At 34.7% G+C, this 20,079-nt stretch overlaps 1 protein-coding gene across 1 annotated transcript in view; it reads left to right on the forward strand.

Annotated features, from left to right (window-relative positions):
* Positions 1-20,079, forward strand: part of Sbf (SET domain binding factor) — a 540,931-nt gene that overhangs the window by 259,461 nt on the left and 261,391 nt on the right. Inside the window, 2 exon segments of the mRNA XM_090386505.1 lie at positions 5,523-5,591; positions 17,147-17,338. Coding sequence (XP_090242631.1) covers positions 5,523-5,591; positions 17,147-17,338 — 261 coding nt within the window.

A 20,079-nucleotide genomic window follows, 5' to 3' on the forward strand; every position in this document is an offset into this window, starting at 1 on the left:
CATTCGGAAATGGTTGCATCATTTTAGAGACTTTCTGCAGTTCTCGCCAGCCTGATCAGCAGATCTCAATCCCTGTGATTTCTGGCTATGGGATACCTGAAAGACAGAGTTTACCGTGGCGGCATACAGACGCTTGTTGATTTGAAAGCAAGCGTTAAACAGTACGTAGCCAACATCCCCATTGAGATGCTACGCTCACCTGTCGCATGCAGTCTCCGTTTTCAGAATGCCATCTCAAGTGAAGGAAAGCACATAGAACAATGTGTGTAGATTTCTAAGTTCTGATATTAAAATCTAATCCTAAGTTAAGTATTCCATCTCATGTTTACAGTGCCAATATCTCCCCTGGTGGTAGAAATTTAAACTAATTTTTTTCCTTCTACAAATCGCTTCCCCATACCCTAAATGACATACCCACCAATTTTCACAGCGCTATCTCTAACAATTTTGATGCTAGGGTCTCCTGAATAGGGAAACTTATTTTATAACCACCCGGTATATATAAAGTCATCCATAAAAGATGCAACAGTTTTGAATATCTATATTTTTTGATCTATTGGGCTAGTCTTAGTGAGTTTTGGTTTCATTAAACAATTTATTAGAGATGGTAGTTTTTTACCAGTTAGTGCAGTGGTTTTCAACCTTTTTTTTAATAACGGCACCCCTAAGTAATTTATCTTATTTTGCGGCACCCCTACTCAGATCTAACTTGTCTGCTGAATCCGATTCTCTCTCTGTATATATCCGTATATATATATATATATATATATATTTATAATTATTGATAAAAAATAAATAAAGAAAGAAAGTTAAAACAACAATAACTGTAACTAATATGTAAATAATAATATTTATGAGTCAATGCAGTTGCAAGCAATCATGCAATACACCCATAATGTCTATAATATTAAGGATAATATAAAGAACCATTGGAATAAGTAAAACAATCCAATAATAATACCATCAGGGATCCAAGAAAACGCAAAAAAAAAAAAAAAATATATATATATATATATATATATATATTATCGCTTTTTACCGACAATCTAGATGACTTCAACTGGGGCCAACCATCCAGAATGAAGGCAAAAAACGACAAGAAGTTCTGTGTTTCTGTGATGATCAATATATGCCAAGTAATTTAAATCTAACTAAATATAAACCAGTATAGGCCGGATGTAAATCGAATATAAATAAATCGAAAGAAGATAATAAAAGATAATAAAAGTTAAAAAAATTTAGAAATATTAGAATCAAAGGTAAGAAATATAAGTAAAATATAAATGTAAGCATATATTAATCATCGTTGACCCGACAGAGAACGTAATTTAATGATTACAATAAGATTAAATATATAATACATACTACATATTGACCGTATCTAGGACATAATGTAATAGTCGTCAAAATAATATGTGGTGCCCCCTATGTGATGGATACGGTAAAAATAAATAATTAAATTAATGCATAGAGAAACATGCAGATAGTAAGAAGAAAAACTAAAGGAGTAGGAATAATAGAACCTGAACTCCATAAAAGCGAGGACGTAGGAGAAACTATTTCTTATCTATACCACTATTTTTCGCCTTTATGGAGTTCAGGTTCTATTATTCCTACTCCTTTAGTTTTTCTTCTTACTATCTGCATGTTTCTGTATGCGTTAATTTAATTATTTATTTTTACCGTATCCATCACATAGGGGGCACCACATATTATTTTGACGACTATTACATTATGTCCTAGATACGGTCAATATGTAGTATGTATTATACATTTAATCTTATTGTAATCATTAAATTACATTCTCTGTCAGGTCAACGATGATTAATATATGCTTACATTTATATTTTACTTATATTTCTTACCTTTGATTCTAATATTTCTAAATTTTTTTTAACTTTTATTATCTTTTATTATCTTCTTTCGATTTCTTTATATTCGATTTACATCCGGCCTATACTGGTTTATATTTAGTTAGATTTTTAAATTACTTAGCATATATTGATCATCACAGAAACAGAGAACTTCTTGTCGTTTTTTGCCTTCATTCTGGATGGTTGGCCCCAGTTGAAGTCATCTAGATTGTCGGTAAAAAGCGATAATATATATATATATATATATATATATTTTTTTTTTTTTTTTTGCGTTTTCTTGGATCCCTGATGGTATTATTATTGGATTGATTTTCTTATTCCAATGGTTCTTTATATTATCCTTAATATGTGTGTATATATATATATATATATATATAATATTAAAAATATGTTATATGATATTTATTACATTTCATAATACAAATTATATATATATATATACAGTATATAATTTTCCTCTTTATATAGAGGTACTAAGTAAACATCAATTATAGATCACCACAAATTTAAAAGATACTGTACGCCTTTTTATAATGAAATAAACATATAAATTAAAAAATAATAAGTTTAAGTAACTTAATCTCAAATTATGTGGCACCCCTGGAATGTTGTTGCGGCAGCCCATTTGAAAACCACTGAGTTAGTGATTTGTCCTAGTGAGAAAGTTCTGTAAACAAGATGGAGTATACTACTGAGCAGAGGTTTTATCAAACTGGCAGTCTTTTACACAGTGCAGTATGATTTTCAAGTGGTATATAATTGTAGAAAAGGTCCACAAAGATTAACAGTTTGAGATTAGTAAAGAAATTTTAATAGTATAAACAGTAAGAACTGAATTCCAGAGAGAAATCTCTGTATATGCCTGTAAAAAGTTCATGTTTACAGGAAAGCTGTTGTTTGTAGCTCAGGAATCTATAAAACAGTTGTGGCAACACTTTTTTTTTTTTTTTTTTTTTTTTCACTCTGTAGAATTTCTAAAGGACAGTGTTTACAAGAATAATCCACATATCATTGAAAGAGCAAATTGCAGCTTTTATGATTGTGGCTTTTATGGAGGGAATATCTGAAGGAATTATGGTTGCAATTATGGCAAACTTTAAGCAACATCTGCAGGTGGTTTTGTATGCACAAGTATCACATATTGAATATGTATTTGCATGAATAATAAATTCCCATATCTCTTATGTATTTATGATACCAAACTTTCCAATACCAGAACAGTATATCAAAAAAAATAGACATTTGAAACTGTTGCATCTTTTCTTAAAAGTCTGAAGTTGCAGTGTTTTTATCATTATAATAATATTTAGAAAGTGAGTAAAAGTTACAATTATAAACAAAATATAAAAATAATGGCAGTAAAATAAATAAACTGAAATAAATAGAGTTAAGCAAACAGTGTGACTGCCACAAATAATACCCTGTGCCAACATTAGATTATGAGGTTTGGAGTATATCATTTGAAGGTTATTGATTAATTGGTTTGAGTTGCCCAATTAATGTTGAGCATTGGGAAGCATGCTAGATGCAAGAAATAAGTTATCATTCATTATTTCATTGGCATGGATAGGATCACCTACAAAGGTGTGATAGCTTATTGCATAATTATATGGGATGTATCAATACTGTGTCAAGTCTTACTTTTTCAGCAACTTCATATGTGAATTCTGGTTTATTGTAGTCCTGACCCTATGAGTGAGATTAAGTTAACAAAAATATGCATTAAATTAACAAAATATAAATTAAAAAGGCATTGTTGATTAGGTGTTATTCAAGTATACATTAAGTAAGGTAGTTATTTTTAGAGTTTGATAAAAGGGGTGGAATGAGATAGAGAGGGAGAGTGTATGGGGTGGAGATTATGGAATGATGAGCAGCAAAGGGTGGGTGAAGACTAAAGGGAAGGATAGCAAGAATTCCATCCTCACTCTTGAATTAATTCTATGAATTTCAAAGCCTGAAAAAAGTAAATACAGTAGAACATCAGTTATCTGGAATAATTTGCAAGGCTGACCTTCCTTTTTTTTTTTATTAACGTAGTACAGTAAGCTCCGGTTATAGTGATTACGTTTGCAAATTGAGTTTTGATTATAATAAGCAAAAGGTTGAGTTTACTACCTGTTTATAACAGATTGTACAAACAAAAAGCCCAATAAACCAAAAACTGCAAATTGTTTTTATTGTTTTATGGTTGTGACCTCCAAAATTCTGTGACCTTCAGAAATGTGCTTTAGAAAAATATCACAGAGACTGCTGGGTTTTCTCGGAAACCATTAGTGAATTTAAGATTAGTTCAGCTCCAGATTAGGTAAGAATAATATCGGCTTGAAACTGTGCGATTTATTATTTTTCTCAATTTTTTATGGTAAAATGTGAATGGAAAGAAAACGCATAGTTTTAACATTGCAACAAAAAACAGAAATTATTAATAGAAAAGGTGAAATTTAGGAAATCTCTCCAAAGAGTTTAATATGGGGACTTCAACAATTTACGACATCAAGAAGTATTCGAATGCTATAACAGAATTTGTGTTGATTATGGATAGTGAAGGAGGATCTAGCAGGAAAAAGAATGTTGAAACCTGAAAATGCCGCTTTAGAGAGTGCACTTTATTTTTTTGCTTTCTTCAGAAGGGGAGTTAGGTGAACCAGTGTCTGGTCCAATGTTGTGTGAAAAAGCATTGGATTTTAATCGAAAATTAATAGATAATGAAGATTTTAAGGCAAGCACAGGTTGGCCGAAAAACTTTAAACTGCGACACAGTATACGTGAACTTAGATATTCAAGGCAAGAAACTTTCTGCAGACAAATTTTCCTTTGAAAAGTAAGTTTGCTTCAGTTATAGCAAATTATGAGAAAGAAAACGTTTATAATGTTGATGAGATGGGCTTATTATGGAAAGCATTACTGAGAAAACCCTAGCCACTAAAAGAGAAATACATGCACCAAGTTTTAAGATCAGAAAAGAGCGAATTACAATTGCTATGTGTTAAAATGCCACTGGGACGCACAGATTGTCTGTGCTCTTATCAGTAAGTCGAAAAAATTGAGAGCATTTAAAAATCTTTCTAATTTTCCTGTTTTGTATAAAAATCATAAAAATGCTTGGATGGATGTTTCTGTTTTCCAAGATTGGTTTATAATTTTTTTATTTAATTAATCTTATTTCAATTAATTGTAAGGTAAGATTAAATTTATTTATTAAATTTAATATTATAGAAAATATTATATAATATAAATTTTAATTTAATATTAAATATTAAATTTATTTAACCTTTATTTTGAATCTTAAAAATTATCCGGAAAATTTGGCTATCCGGAAGAGGTCTGACATCAGTTATTCCAGATTACTGATGCTCTACTGTAATAACAAGCTCCAGTGTTTAGAAGAAGCATTTTCTTCTTCTAAATGTTTATAGCAAAGACCTGTGTAGCTATTTACAGTTTGCACAACAACTAATATAAATTTACTATGTTATTATTTCAAGTTTTAAAATTTCAATATCTTTTGCTACTTATTTTCTTAAATGTCATTCATTCGTATAGTTTTGTGAGATTTTGATACTGTTTCATAAATATCAACTATATATTATACACATGAATATCAAAATTGAAAATGTTATACTATATGTGTAGTTTAATTTTTAGGATGATTCTAGTATGGATGAACATGGAGTGGCAGCAGCAATTTTACCCCTTGCCATGGCTTTCTGTAGAGTAAGTTGTCTGTATTTAAAATAATTTCAATAATTTCTTAGTCTCTAGGTGAAATTTATTTTGTTTGTGTGTATGAGAGAGAGAGCGAGTGAGTGTTTTTTATTTGGCTAACTTTGTTTTTTATTTGACTAGCATAACTAAGTTTTTATGCTATTTAAAGTTAAACTCCAGAAATTTTCAAATGATTAATAATTAAAAGTTCAGCTTTTATCCTTTTTTTGCACCCTAAATTCTTCAGTGTTTCTTATGAAATGAGTAAGAAATGCCTATTGTTCCTATTCCATATAGACCGAGTTCTTAAGCTTTAACATGCCTTATGCCCTGATCATAAAAGTTTCATCTGAGTTGCAGTTCATCCACTTGTTAGTCATTTGGAGAGGTCTGTATTCAAATTCTGATAGTGATTCTACTGCCTCTGATTAAACCTGTATATGTATATTTAGGGAGAAGTAGTAGGATCCCCCCCCCAAGTTATTCTAGATTTTTCAGCTAATACCATGCAACTTGACCCACAAATACCCGCGTGCACACACACACACACACACACACGCGCACACGCACGCACGTACAGATCTAATGCATGATAGACAAGGGGGGGCAGAAACCTTTTACACCCTGTGTACTACTTTAACACATTCACTGCATCTGATGCATATAAGCATCAAACGAGTGATGTTTTGTGCTTTAATGCAGATAGCATTTATTCTTAAGTGGTCAGTGTACAAGTGTTTTAAAAGTAAAGGCACACAGTGTTAACAGCTGCTTGATTCTGTTGGCTCACTGATCAGATTGAGCTATTAGCAGCAGCACTTCATTTTTGTTTATAGTTTGGTATATATTTTTATTTTATTTATTATTTTTTTTTTTTTTTCACTTATGTTGAAGTTAGCTAATGTACATGGAATAAACTTCCAATAAAGTTTGGAGTTTCATTTTGATATACAGCTTGGCCCAAAAGTAAGTGTTCACTTTTAGTTATGAATTCCACTTTTACTTTTCAGTGGTTATTTAGAAATTTTTGAAACGATGTAGTTTCTCAACATAATAAAAATTACAGGACATTGAAGGCACTTTTGGAAATATAGGTGGATGCAACATGTTAAAAATAAATAAGGTCTTGAGATCAGCCTATCACAGTTCTATTTCAAGTATGCCTGTATCTGAAATAAAATACACTGGCCATAGAATTATTATAATTTTTTTAATTATAAAATAAACTAGATATACAAAAATTGAAAGTAAACTTAAAAATTAAATCAGATAAGTAATTATGAGATTTCTAGCACTGGAATATTCAGCTGTAAATGTTTTTCAAATGAAAAGTAGTGAAAATTACTTAATATAACTTTTAATAGTACTATTTATTATAAGATTACTTCGCTTTTTAGAATATGACTAACAAGAAATAACTGCAATGCAGTACCAATGGAAATGCAGGATTCCATGCCACTATCATTTTATGTGGTAGATTAAGTAATTTATTATAAAACTATACAATTTTAAAGAAATTGAACCACATTAGCCAACCAACTGCATTTCAAAATCACTGCTGCAGACCTATGTGCATTTTGAGACTCACAGCACAAGCCCTCTGACCATCAAATAACTCACTTGTGAAAGGATTAAAAGTTAGATGTGAGAAAAAATATATGAGCACGATGTTACCAAACTGAAAAATGCCACAGAAGTTTTGAAGAAGGAAAAAAAAAGACAGTCCAAGCAGATATAGCTGTAGGCAAGTTATCTTCACATATGTGGAAATGCTATTCATCTTCCTTTCTTTTGGCTTGAGTAAAGAATCATTTGCTTGTTTCTTTTAAATGACTTAAATTTTTTAAATATTTTAAACTCCAATCTATAAAAACAGTCAGTCCACTCCTTCCACTGCAGTCTTCCTCAACTAGACTACGAAACTCCATGCCCAGATCACATTAACAGGTGAGCCCTTCCAACTAATTTAGATAGTAAATATAGGGATTATTTTTCATAGACTATCATTATTAATTATTGAGTTAATTAAATTATAAACAAAAGTGTAATAATTATACGACAATTGTACATGTAAAGGAATATAGTATAATTAGAATACATTGTATTGTAAGTTATCAAAATGAAAACTTGTACAGCCACTCTCCGACTTACGTATATGTGTTGTGTTCCATGGAACTCTACGTAACTTGAATTTTATGTGAATTTAAGGCTCAGCTGGACAGGTATTTCGAACGAACGGAGGGATGAAATTGAATTGGTTTTTTTTTTTTTTTTTTTTGCTGATGCTGCATAAGCTTGCTTTCTTGCATCATATGCCTCTACTAATGCTAATGCTTCCTCTCTCTCTCTTCAAATTTTTTTTTGGCTGGTGCAGCATAAGCCTCAGGCTTCCTTGCACCATATGGCTAATAATAATAATAACACACTCTTACTCTCAGTTTCATTTTCCCAGTGCTTATATCACACCTAACTGACTCAAAATTGCACTCGTCACCCATGTCAACTGGATGCACTGTGTTAGTGTGTTATTGTTGTTTTATTAGGTGTTCTATAAAGTTATAATCTCAGTAATTAATCGATAAGGAGATAACTGTAAAATGAGAAGAAAATCATTTAATTTAAGAAAAATCGAATGTGCCTGAAATGTAACACACTTCATACATAAATTAACTTATTCTACTTTGTCCATGAAATCTTTTGCTGTTATTGGATCATTTAATTTTTCCTAGTTGATCTTTCTACCTAACTTAACATCCTTATTAATAGGCAATCTTAGAAAAGCATCTACATGTATGGTAAGAGTTTAATTTGACTACAGTTGTGAACAGATTGGATCCATATGAATTTGACAAGAATATAATCAGTTTGAGCTTTGCAGCCATTAGGATTTTTCCAAGTCCATTTCCTTCCCTTATTACAGTGGTTTTCAACCTTTTTTTAATAACAGCACCCTAACTAATTTATTTTATTTTGTGGCACCCCTACTAAATTTTCTACCTGTTAGATCCGATTCTCTCTCTCTCTCTCTCTCTCTCTCTGTGTGTGTGTGTGTGTGTGTGTGTGTGTGTGTGTGTGTGTGTGTGTGTGTGTGTGTGTGTGTGTGTGTGTGTGTGTTGTTATTTTGGTTTTTAGGAGCATTAGCAACTAAGGCCATATTGCTCCGGGAATATGCGGTGGTCATTCCCTTGACCTTTCCGCATCCTCCGTATTTGGTGGTGACGGGCTCGAACCCCCGGTCTAATCAAGAAGCGGTGTGTGTGTGTGTGTGTGTGTGTGTACATACATACACAGTCGATTCCGGTTATTTGGGACACATCGGGACTAGTGCATTTTGGCCCGATTAAGCGGCTGCCCCAATTATCCGAAGTTTCACGTAAATAGTTAAAAATACAATGTACCCCCCCACTTTACAATTGGTTCACTGTACAATCAAATCACGTTACAACGAACTCAACATAGTAAAGTATTGTTCACTATACGATGTGCAGTAAGCGCCGGTCATTGTGATCACGTTTGTGAATTGAATTTTAATTCTATTAAACAGCAATTCTAATTAGCAAAAATAGGAGGAATATTATCCACAGGCTATAAAACCAGAGATATTTAGCACAAATTTACCCTTTATTACCTTACCAATTAAAAAATTAAATATATGTGATAATCGGATAATTAATATGTACTGGAATATGTACATACGGACTAGTTGACATTTCTGTTCACTGACATTTGTGGGTGGGGGTTAAAATTTAAAACAGTAAAAAGATAAGCAATCAATAACAAAGAACACGGCACACACAAATTGCAAGTAACACAATATGTGCAAGTGAGAACGGAGTAACGAGTCAAGTTACAAAGCTATAAAAATAGAAATGAAGAGAAGATCTGAAAATTAATTTTTTTATATGATTGAAGATTTCATGGAAGTGTAAACACATTTCACCATAATAACCCACAGAATTCCAGCTGTCGGTGTTATTGCAAATTCAGTAAGATCCAGTTTACTATTTGTTTATGATTGCACTAACAGAAAAGCCCAATAAACAGGTGACTGCTAATTGTTTTTATTGTTTTATGGTTGTGACCTCCAGAAATTCGACCGAACCACGTGGTACCGTCGGAGACAATTGTAGGGTAATCTCCAGTGCTGTGGTCTTCTGCCCCGATTAAACAGCATGCTGTCCCAATTAAGCGAAGTAAACCCTGGCTATTTTCTCGATTGGGTTCTGCTTTTTAAGATTTGTTGCCCCAAATAAACGGCTGCCCTGATTAAGCGGTGGCCCAAATAACCAGAATCCACTGTATATATATATATATATATACACAGTGAAACTTCTCCTAACAGACACCTCTCTCTAACGGACATCTCTCTACAACGGACATTTTCAAATTTCCCAACTCTCCTCTATTGGTTTTAACGTGTTTTCAGCTTCTGTCTAGCGGACATTCTCTGTAACAGACGTGGACAGGCAATCTGCACTGTTTCTTTTAGATTAGCACTTAATTTGATCTCGCCATAACAGACAGCGGGCGAGCTCACGGCCCTTTTTCTAGGAACTTTTCTTCCACGTATTGCCTCAATCGTGTGTTTATTTTCTATTTCCGATTCTCTGAATTTTATCAAGGTTTATGTCACGGTTCTAAACCCTTTTTCAAGAATTTTAAGGCACATGTAAAACTTCTGATGAATTCGGTGTGTGTGCATGGGAGGGGGGAATTTGGTCGGCCTTTCATCTTTTGAGTTTTCAGTTTTGTTCAGTGTCGTGTGAAGTGCACAATGTCTTCTCGTAAACATTTAACTTTAAAAGATAAAGTTGAACTCATTAATGCATATGATCGGCAAAAAAATAGTGTTCGCAATCTTGCTGCAAAATTCAAAATCAGGGAGACGCAGGTAAGTGACATCCTAAAGAAAAAAAAATGAACTGCTCAAACAATTTTGGCAACACGGAAATGATCAGGTCCAAAAATCATTCCCGAAAACTGTTGGACTTCAAATTGACAATGTTACGTATGAATGGTTTTGTCGCGCACATGCTAAAAAAATTCCCATTAATGGGCCTATTATTAGGGAAAAGGCTTTGGAGGTTGCGAAATCTATGGGAGTAAATGAGTTCAAAGCTTCTGTGGGATGGCTAGACAAGTTCAAAACTCGGCATAAAATTTCTTGGAAAACAGTAAGTGGTGAAGGTGGATCTGTTGATACTGGAGTTGTAACAGAGTGGACCGTCAAATTGGAAGATTTATGTCGTGATTTTGAAGCTAAGGATATTTACAACTGTGACGAAACAGGGTTGTTTTTTAAAGCTCTTCCTGAAAAAAACAGTGAGTCTAAAAAACGAAAAGTGCCAGAGCGGAAAAATTTCTAAGGAACGCTTGACTGTACTATTGTGTACAAATATGCTGGGAGACTTTGAACAAAACTTGTTGAAATTAGATAGGGAGTTGAGGTATTCCAGCAGTGCAGTTTCAGAACCACGTGGTATTACGGTAAAAATATCGTCAACGTATCTACACCATGTTGTAATAGGTGTAGGTGGGTTCTGGTGTATCTGCTCCTCCAGATCTTCCATGGCGATGTTGGCTACTATGGAACTGTCACAAGTTTACTATAGAATCAGAGGTGAACGGTAGGCTCCCATTCCTGGACATCCTAGTGCATCGCGTAGAGACCTCAGTATACCGCAAACCTATGTGGTGCGGTCAATTCACTAACTACAGATCCGGCCATGCACCAAGCCATCTCAATAGCACTGTCCGCACCCTATTCTCCAGGGCTTGGAGCCATTCCAGCACCAACACAATTAGGCGTAACGAGATCTCCCGTGTGAAGGCGGCCTAACCAAATGTGGTTATCCATCCCCATGTACTAAGTAGATGCCTATTACAGGCAGAAGAACTCACATCCAACCCAAGAGCACCGAACCAAGTCGGTATATCGTCCGCCTACATTCCCTGTTATCCAGGCGTGTCAGGATGGATCTCGAAGGTCCTTAGAAGTTACAACATCAAATGTGTGCAATTACCCTGCAGGAACCTACGTTCACTTGTCTCCAGCGTGAAGACCCCTGTCACACTTGTCTTACGCAGCAATGTGGTATATCGCATCACCTGTAGAGACTGTAACAGTTGCTACATAGGAGAAACATCAAGGCGTCTCCAGGATTGCCTCACGGAACACGACAGAGCAATCCGGCTTGCCGAAACTGACCAGTCCGCGGTCGCGGAACATTTTTGGGCCACCAACCACGATCTTGACCCCAAACGCGACTTTGAAATAGTAGACCACTCACGACACTTTCGCCACTGCCTATGGCTAGAGTCACTCAACATAGTAAACAATCCAAAGGCATTAAATCACCAGAAAGGCACACGTCTACATCCCATCCTACAGACAACCGTTTTATTGCTGGATGATCAGTGGTGTAGAAAGCAGCGCACGTCCGTGCAACAATAATGACGCATGATTAACGTGCCTCACTCAGCTCGTTGTATTTTTGTATTTAATTTGTCAGTTGACAAAGAGACACGTGTCTCGAAAGCTACTGATTTTGTTAGTATATATTTGTATTAAACTGGATTATAACTAACTTACGTATCGCCACTGCCTATGGCTAGAGTCACTCAACATAGTAAACAATCCAAAGGCATTAAATCACCAGAAAGGCACACGTCTACATCCCATCCTACAGACAACCGTTTTATTGCTGGATGATCAGTGGTGTAGAAAGCAGCGCACGTCCGTGCAACAATAATGACGCATGATTAACGTGCCTCACTCAGCTCGTTGTATTTTTGTATTTAATTTGTCAGTTGACAAAGAGACACGTGTCTCGAAAGCTACTGATTTTGTTAGTATATATTTGTATTAAACTGGATTATAACTAACTTACGTATATTATAAACTATGGACCCCAGTACTCCAGGCCCATTCGTTACTAAGTGATTACTGTATGTATTTTTCTTAAAATAAAGTCATAATATGCATAGCACAATTGTATGTATATTATTTACAAAAATATTATGCAAAATCTGTATATAATTTAATTTTACATTAAACGTTTGACGATTTTTCTTTCTCTTGTGTATGTAATTGTATATTATTTTCAAAAATATTGTTCAAAATCTGTATATATTTTAATTTAATTTTACATTAAATGTTTAACGATTTTTCTTTCTTTCTTTTTTTTTCTCCCTCAGACTTCTTGTTAGTGGACACTTCTCTCTAACGGACAAATTCTCGTTCCCCATGGCTGTCCGTTAAAGGGAAGTTTCAATGTATATATATATATATTTAAATAATGACAAAAGTTAAAATATAATAAAATAAATAAATAAATAGTTTCATTAGAGGCAGCAACATGCACATCCTCCATATAAAGCCAAGATATATCCAATATTTCAAAATAAAATAAAATAAAACATAAGCCAGTAGTATGGCAAAAACTGTAGAGGGAAAATTAACATAAAAATAACCCAAAATAAAACGAACGAATGGGAACGGGAAAGTAAAGGTAAGACATAAACAGTAGCCGAAAAACCCGTATAATTTACCACTTTAAATCCAATTAATAAAACCGATATAAAATTTAAAATAATGCCAATTGTGTGTGTGTGTATGTACACACACACACACACACACACATAATATATATATACACACACACACACACACACATAATATATATATACACACACACTGGTGTTCAAAGAAAGTGCATCACCCCTTAAAATTGTAATTGTCATCCGAATAATGTAAGTATATGGCAATATTTCTTACAGATTGCTTCAGATAAGATTGACATGCATAGGTGATGTAATGTTGCATCAGCTGTTACTTTCAGCTATATAAGCACGCTCTTCAAGAGTTGCAGTCATTCCTTGCTTGTGTCAGGATGGCGAGTTAAAGACAAAAAAAGCATCATATCATGTGAGCCATAGAACATTATTATAGGGCAGGATTCAACCTACAGTCCATGTTTGGCACGCTGTTTCACATTTTTCAGCCTGCCATAATACTTAGTAACCCTAAGTATTATGCTTCCTTCAAGTTTAAAATTAATGTGTCACAAAATACAGTTGATTCCGGTTATTTGTGACACATTTGGGACTAGTGTATTTTGGCCCGATTAAGCGGCTGCCCCAGTCATCCAAAGTTTCACATAAAAAAAGTTAAAAATAACAATGGACCCTTGCTTTCCAATTGGTTCACTGTGCAATCAAATCACGTTGTGATGGAGTCACCATAGTAAAGTACCGTTCACTATAGGATGTGTAGTAAGCGTCGGTCATTGTGATCATTTTTGTGAATTGAATTTTAATTCTATTAAACAGCGATTCTAATTAGCGAAAATAAGAGGAATATTATTCACAGGCTATAAAAGTAGATATATTAAGCACAAATTTACCCTTTATTACCTTACCAATTAAATGATGCATGAAAATCCAAATGATTAATAGTAATATGTACATACTAACTAGTTGACATTTCTGTTCACTGACATTTGTGGGTGGGGATTAAAATTTAAAACGGTAAAAAGATAAGCAATCAGTAACAAAGAACACGTCACACACAATTGCAAGTAACACGATACATGCAAGTGAGAATGGAGTAACAAGTTATGAAGCTTAAAAAATAGGAATGAAGAGAAGATTCTGAAAATTAATTTTTTTATATGATTGAAGATTCCATAGAAGTGTAAACACATTTCACCATAATAACCCACATAATTCCAGCTGTGTCGGTATTATCTTAAATTCGGTAAGATCGAGTTTAGTATCTGTTTATGATAGATTGCACTAACAGAAAAGCCCAATACACAGTTGACTGCCAATTGTTTTTATGGTTGTGGCCACCAGAAATCCAACTGAACTGTGTGGTACAGTCGGAGACTATCGTAGGGTAATCTCCAGTGCGGCAGTCTCGTGCCCCGATTAAATGGCATCTTGTCCCAATTAAGCAAAGTAAACCCTGGCTATTTTCTCGATTGGGTTCTGCTTTTTAAGATTTGCTCCGATTAACCAGTGGCCCAAATAACCGGAATCCACTGTATATGTTGACTTTTGAAAACATCCATTTTTAGTAAAATTTTAGTTTTATAGCTTTCTTATATCTATAACATAAAATATAAACAATGGTAACAAATGTCATATTTTATTGAAAAATGTGTAGTTAGTGATAAGGAACTGTACTGACAGTCCATGAGCTTTAGCATTTTATTTGTTTTGGCCGCTAGCCAAAAAAAAATTTTGTACATGCCCTGCTTATAGGGCAAAGGCTCATTCTGCATATAAGCAAACTGAATTTGCTGTTAAATGCATTGATTGTATGTTGTAAAGGCACTCCACCATGTGTTGCCTTGGTATTGCACTGCTTTAGATAAAATTCTCTGATGGAGATGTGTATTGCTATTTATTTAAAGTGTATGCCATAATGTGGTTTTGTCCCATTTTACGCAGAGATGAAACACTCATTTCAGCCTACTAGGCTTCTAAAACAGTAAAAGAGTAGCTGAAGAAAGGTGGAAAAGAAGAATAACAATCAAGTGAGTTCACTGAAAAGAAAAGGAACCCACTTTATAGCGTCACTATCAACCTCAAACTCAGTTTAGCCCAAAATTAAAAGGGTCTATTACCTGGGTTTTGATGGTGGTGAAGTTGGCATGGCTGTGACTTGAACAATCCAGTGAATGGGATATATTCATGATATGTGATAAGAAAGATACTATGGCAGTTAAAAAATCAAATAAAATAAAATTTAGAGAAAAGCCTTGTTTTGTACATGGGAATGAGCAAACCGGGATTGTTACTAAATGCATCACTGTATAGTGTGGAGGTGTTCCTTATATTACCATGCATCACTCAAAAAAAGGGGGGGGGGAAGAAACTATCTTCCCACATCATTTGTAGACCACTTTAATGATTTGCCCAATCCTTTAAATTAATTCAACTACTCACTTCAGTAACACCACATGAAAGGTTTTTCTGGCAAGCTGTTATACTCTGGAAGCAAATTTTTGCACATCTATTCTACACTATCCTTTTTCAATATCCCCTTATGTGTGCCATCTGCAAAAGGATAAAGATGCCATCAACATTTAGTTTAATTAATCTATTTAAGGCATTAAACACTTCAGTCAATTATTCTTGCAGGTGCTTAGTTTACAGATATTGTTGTTTATAGAACTAAACTGCAGTTTACAGAACTGAAGCATTTCTTGGAAACAGTTTTGTGTTCCTGACCAATCCTGTTCTATTCTCTGCACCCATTCCAACAGATCAATATCTTTCCTAAAATGAGGCTTCCAGGCCTGTGTGCAGTGCTCAAGATGGGGGCCTAACCATAACTTTATAGAACAGGATAATCACCTCCTTGTCTCTCTACTGAGAAAATTCCTGTATATTGCTGATAAGACTTCATGAGCTACCCTAGCAGCTTGTTTGCACTGTCGGAGAAGTTCAGTTGTATGTAATTCAGGGATTACTGATATCCAGTAATCCCTGAATTACATACATTGCTTTTATCAATATTAACTCTCGACTGCCACTTTCTGCTCATCTTCCTAATTTATCCGGGACTTGTTAGAAAAGCATGCCCTAATTCTTGTCGTTAACCACCGCAAAAATCTTTGCAACATCAGCAAACAAACATTAAACTTGGTATGGCTTCATCAATATGATTAATATATATTGAAAACAGTAAGGTGCCCAGCACTGAATCCCGAGAGATTCCACTGATAACATTAGTCCATAAAGAGCAGTGGCCATTAATAATCATTCTGATTCCTGCCTCTCAACCATCCATTTATCCATAGCAGTAACTTGACACCTTTTCAAATCTTGAACAAGAGATGATTTGTGGGGGAAAAGAGGGGGTAGAAAAACAATCCTGGAAAACAGAAATGTTTGCTTTTTCTGTATACGGAATGAGGCCTTGCTGTACAGTAATATTCTGCAAGTCTCATAGCACAAGACTTTTCTGCCTGAATTTTACTAGTTTTTTTTTAATTGCTATACCATCTCATATATTGTGAATATATCTCACTGCTGGGTTGTTCAGGTGGTTACATGCCTGCTTACCCACCGATGAGATCCCAAATAGGATCAAAACCATGGTGAGAGACCTATGAAGAACAACTGAGAAGGAGATTTTTTTATTATTTTTTTCCTTCTGTTTCAAGTTGCATTTCTTGTTTCAGGTCTTACTTTTTTTTCCATCTTCAAATTTACTTTTCTATCAGAGTCCTTTCTAAGATATGGAGCTCTCTTTCATCCCAAAAGTAAACTTGAGTATGGTTAATGGCACAAACTTTAAATATATAGCAAATAGTCTTCTATCTTGAAGCAGTACATTTATTTAGAGTAGAGAACTACTGAATTTACTAGCTAACCCAGTTTGACAGCCAGTACAAATAGCTGATATGTAATTTAAAATTAATAACAAGTTGGAAGAATGAGATTATAAGGGATTATATTAAAATGAATAACTAAAATTCTAGAAATTGTGATAGACATGTGAGAGTTAAAAAAAAAAAAAAAAAAAAAATTGTGTTTCTTTTACTATTTAGAAACTGTGTACAGGAGTGATCCAATTTGCTTATACTTGCATTCAAGAACATGCCGTTTGGAATAACCAACAGTTCTGGGAAGCTGCATTTTATCAAGATGTACAAAGAGATATCAGGGCATTATATATTCCTCAGAGGCCACCATCTCAATCAGAGAGGGAATCTTCTTTATCTCCAGTTAGTCCCCGAGAAGTAAGTACTTATTTAGTGTTTGTATGTGTGCAGTTTTCATCTTTGAAATGAAACATAATTTTTTTTTTATTATTATTAATTATTCTAATTACAGCAGAACCTTGTCATTTATGAGTTTCTTGTGTGCAGATTTGATTATTCGTAGAACATTTGAATCATGCCTCACTGATTGGGTCTGGTGGTTGATCGTTGACCTCAAAGGCTGATAATGACTTACTTTCTTGAACCAAGAAATAATATCTTATGACAGTTGAATATAAATGTGCATACTGTAATGATGTGAACATTACTGCAGATGGATACCCCCCTATATTACCATGCATCACTCGGGGGGGGGGGGGAGAAGAAACTATCTTCCCACATCATTTGTAGACCCCTCTAATGATTTGCCCAATCCTTTAAATTAATTCAACTACTCACTTCAGTAACACCACATGAAAAGTTTTTCTGGCAAGCTGTTATACTCTGGAAGCAAATTTTTGCACATCTATTCTACACTATCCTTTTTCAATTTGAGTTTATATCCTAACACTGCACGACATAGTGCTGATTTATTATTGTGCTATTTATCTCAAAAAGAAAAATTTTTTTTTTTTTTTCCATAGCTAGTCCGACAATCAACTCCACAGATGATATACCTGTATAGTGACTACTATTGTAAACTGTCACCCAATGAAAGTCAGTGTGTGGCAGACTGTACTGTATGCTCATGAAAATGTTCTGTTTACTCCGGTGTGGCCTCTCTTTCACTTATTTATTTTTTGTGTTCTGGTGAACAGTTTTGACACAATGGCTGACAAAAGGCATGCAATTGTTAGCAATGGCTTGCTGAAAAAGAGCAAAGGAAGAGTATCATGCTGGATATTAAAATGCAAGTGTTATAGTGACTTGAGTCGGATGCATGACAGGTTAACATTAGTCTTGCTTTAGGCCTAGTAACATTAACTCAGAACAATTCTAAAGAATGCTAAGAAGTCCCCTGCTGTACTGTACCGACTGCAGTGGTGAACTTAGAGGTTTTTAAGCTGGCACCATCCAGGGAGCAATTTGTTGGAGAAGTTGAATCAACTATTAATCATATGGGTAGAAGATCAGAATCAGTGCCATGTGCCTCTGAGCCAACTCTTCATCATTTCAAATTTCAAACTCTACTACCTGCAATAATTTCAAACTTCAATGAACATCTTTTCAAATTTCAAGCCCTACTACCTGCAATGCACCTTTAAGTAACTGTAACCTTTAAGTAGCCACAGTAAAGATAAGCAGTCAGTAAGGTGATTTGTCGAAGCCCTTCAACATCATGAAGGGCATCAGAAACTTTGTTGCAACCTGGGAGGACATGACAACCAACTGTTATAAACAGTCACTGGAAAAAAAACCATGGCCAAAGGCATGTCACAACTTCAGGAAATATGAAAAGAACAAAGCAGCTGTTGCCAATGACATTGTTGAGCTTGCTAACCAACTAGGAATGGACACAGTTGATATCAACAACATGCATGAGCTACTCCAGTCTCATCAGACATGCCTCATCAACAAAAAAACTAGTAGTGTTGGAACAGCATAGAGACGAATGGGTTGAACAGATTGTGCCACTTCTCACTCGGTTCATGTTCAAGTAAGACCTGAAATAAGAAATGCAACTTGAAACAGAAGGGAAAATACTTTGTTTCGATTTATGCCAGCTCTAAACACATCCAAGTAATAGTCATAGGAGTTCACATCATTTACCCTGAAGAAGGCATTAATGTCACTGTAATCGTGTGTATTTTACTTTGCAGCTGTTTGTCTTGGGCATGAGCGTTAATATAGTGGTCGAGCGTCAAGGCACGGATGGTGCTTAAAATTGACACATCTGGCATTATTTTTGTGTAATGCATGAATATATGTTTGTGAGTTTGAAATCTGATGCTCCCCAAAGCCTTGCTAGTGGAGACACACTAACTTGTCAATCTTTGCGATGGAATCTTCTTTGTTTTTGCCCAAAGAGTCTTTGGGAGTGTTATTTCGCCACAGCGAAATGTGTGTGTGTGGAAAAAGAAATTGTTGACAAAAAATTGTATTATTGCAGTCATATGACAAAAAATTGTATTATTGCAGTCATATGACAAATACTTGTATTGTTGTAAGTCATACTATTCAACAAATGGGTAATTAGGTTTCACTAACTTCTTCCAAGCCAAGGATGTTTTTATATAAAATAAAACATCTTTCATGCATACAAGGTACACTGCATTTTTTTTTTAATGCAGTTCAACAAAATTCAAACGAATGGCTTTTGAATTTTATAAATTGGTTCACAATAACCATAACTGGAGATATTGTGCCAGTCATGAAAAATGCATCACACTCGGACACGCTACTAGTGAGTACTCGGCACAGACTAGTCGTAGGAATGTGGGAAGCACCTCTGGCAGAAGCCGCAGATGATGTCACTTCTGTGACACATTTTTCGTGACCAATCAGCTTTACTTGGTTGTAGGCGTCCCCAAGGACATGTCACATCAAAAAAAAAGCCCCACAACGACACTGGCCAGACCAGCTGCCCATGCCATGCCACCCTCAAGGGGTAAGCATGATATCCGCACAGGTGGTGGGGGAATAACTAGATTGGGTGCATCCCCCAACTACAGTCATATTTAGGGATGTCACCTACATGTATTCAGAGGTGCAAAACAAGGACGACATGATAAGAATTTACTCTCACATTTGCCCTGTTGTTTCACCAATCAGTCTCGCAC

Source organism: Mastigoproctus giganteus, chromosome 12, assembly GCF_048544385.1.
Source record: "Mastigoproctus giganteus isolate SK-2022 chromosome 12, ASM4854438v1, whole genome shotgun sequence".
Classification (NCBI taxonomy): domain Eukaryota; kingdom Metazoa; phylum Arthropoda; class Arachnida; order Uropygi; family Thelyphonidae; genus Mastigoproctus; species Mastigoproctus giganteus.